The sequence below is a fragment of the Rattus norvegicus genome, chromosome 7, assembly GCF_021556685.1.
Source record: "Rattus norvegicus strain SHRSP/BbbUtx chromosome 7, alternate assembly SHRSP_T2T, whole genome shotgun sequence".
In the NCBI taxonomy this organism is placed as follows: domain Eukaryota; kingdom Metazoa; phylum Chordata; class Mammalia; order Rodentia; family Muridae; genus Rattus; species Rattus norvegicus.
Genome location: NC_141540.1, coordinates 8,876,466 through 8,878,672, shown reverse-complemented (window position 1 = coordinate 8,878,672; position 2,207 = coordinate 8,876,466). Strand labels below are relative to the sequence as shown.

The following is a 2,207-nucleotide window of genomic DNA, read 5'->3' as shown; positions in this document are numbered from 1 at the left end:
ATGAAGTAGGATTTTCATACTTTTAATGCATCAATAGTTGTTGTAATTAACTCTTCTCTCCAGATCTCCTCTCCCTTAATGCCAGTCCCTATTCTTACTTAAGCCTCCCTCATAGTGCTCATCACCTGTTTTTATATCACACGTGTTCGTCTGTCTCTTTCTCAAATTTCTTTGTGAAATTTTATTTAAATATAGATTCATTCAAGAAGAGACAAATATATATATACATATTTATATATATATGCACACACACACACACACACACATATATATATATATATATATGAACTTTATGGTTTTGGTTCATATTTTATATCTATATTTGAACATTCTCTTTCTTCATTGAGATCATGGTAATTTTTTTGATGGAATCACTGAAGGCTTCTCTAACTTGCTTATTTCTCAGAGTATAAATGAATGGGTTTAACATTGGAGCAATTGATGACATCAGAACTGCTACACCCTTATTGATAGCCACTGATTCCTTAGCTGAAGGGTTGATGTAAATGAAAATACAGCTTCCATAGGTGATTGAAACTACAATCATGTGAGAAGAACAGGTGGAAAAGGCTTTTTTCCTTTGCTGGGCAGAGGGGAACCTTAGAATGGTCTTGATGATATGTACATAGGACAGAGTAACACACACAAGGGTCAGAATGAAGGTCAGCACTGCACAAACAATCACCAGTTGCTCTATGAGCCAAGTGTCTGAGCATGAAATCTTCAAGATAGGAGATGCATCGCAGAAGAAATAATCAATAACATTTGAGTCACAAAATCTCAAATTTAGTAACAGGGTAAGTGGTGGCAGTATGATGAGCAAGCCAGCCATCCAGCAACAGAGATTAAGTGTCTGACACACCTTACTGTTCATGATGGTTTCATAATGCAGGGGTTTGCAGATGGCCACATAACGATCATAGGACATAATGGCCAGAAGAAAAAATTCATTTACTCCAAAAACATCAATAAAAAACACTTGTGTGACACAAACATCATAAGTGATTGACCTGTCTCCTGTTGCTATGTTATATAAATATTGAGGGATACAAGCAGATGTAAAAGAAATTTCTAACATGGAAAAATTTTTTAGAAAAAAGTACATTGGTTTTTTGAGGTGGCAGTCCAATATAGTGAGGGCTATGATAGTCAGATTCCCAGTTATGCTGAGCATGTAGGCAACAAATAGAAATACAAAAATAGGAATCTGAAGTTGAGGATCATCTGTTAGTCCCAACAGAAGGAAGGTGGTTATCGTGTTGTTCTTCATCACTAACTATTGAATTACTCAATCCTCACATGAAATGTAGACATGTCTTCTGTGAAAAGATGCAGAGACAGAGAGCAGTGAACTGTGACTGTTATAGTGAACTTATTCCTGTGTAATTTGTTCTACAAGTGGAATCTGATTCTTCTGATATTCTTGAGTGTTTAGCTACTCAATAATTTACTTTAGTTGATTGGCTTCACAGTTTGTGATATATCTTAAAGGTCAACCCAAAGTTATGACATTTATATTCTTCTTTTTTATACTTGTAATCTATATCTAATTCAGTTTTCTTGTCTAAGGTTTGAATCACAAAGTATTCTGATTAAATAATTTTTTTATGTCTATGATTTCTTTTGTATTTGAAAGGTGCACATTCAAGTTCCTTTCCGAGAATATTTGGTCCTTGGTAAAATATAGACATGTGACAATTCATGTGGATTCCATGAATGAGCTCTGTTGCTGTAGCTTAACTTAACATTTTGCCATGATGATTAAGGATGGATTTATAAATCATGTTGTTTTTCTTTTAAGTCGAAATTTCTACTTTGCTTTATAGCATCACTATTTTTGTATGTTTTTAAATTTTTTTCTTTTCTTTTTTTTTTTTCCGGAGCTGGGGACCGAACCCAGGGCCTTGCGCTTGCCTAGTTTTATATTTTTCTGTTAGTGTGTAATTCACAAACATTGTTTACTGGGAGATATAGTTGACTACATGTGAAAATGTTTATCCAAGCTTAAAACAGAAAAAAATATGCTCTTTAATCTTTAAGTGTGTTGAATATGGGAAATATTTTAACAATGTATTAATACCATCAAGTTCAAAATCAAGTTAAATATAGTACACATGCTTCCTATATTCTGACCCTGAATAACTACTTATTTCAATGTTTGGTTTGAATGCCATGTTACTAAGAGTTACCTAAAGATCTTTTTTTCT

At 33.5% G+C, this 2,207-nt stretch overlaps 1 protein-coding gene across 1 annotated transcript; it reads right to left on the bottom strand.

The window, feature by feature from the left end:
* Positions 1–316: 316 nt before the first annotated feature.
* Or6c202 (olfactory receptor family 6 subfamily C member 202) lies at positions 317–1,270 on the bottom strand. The gene is given in 1 exon segment (NM_001000703.1): positions 317–1,270. A coding segment is annotated over 1 exon segment (954 nt).
* Between the last annotated feature and the right edge of the window lie 937 nt (positions 1,271–2,207).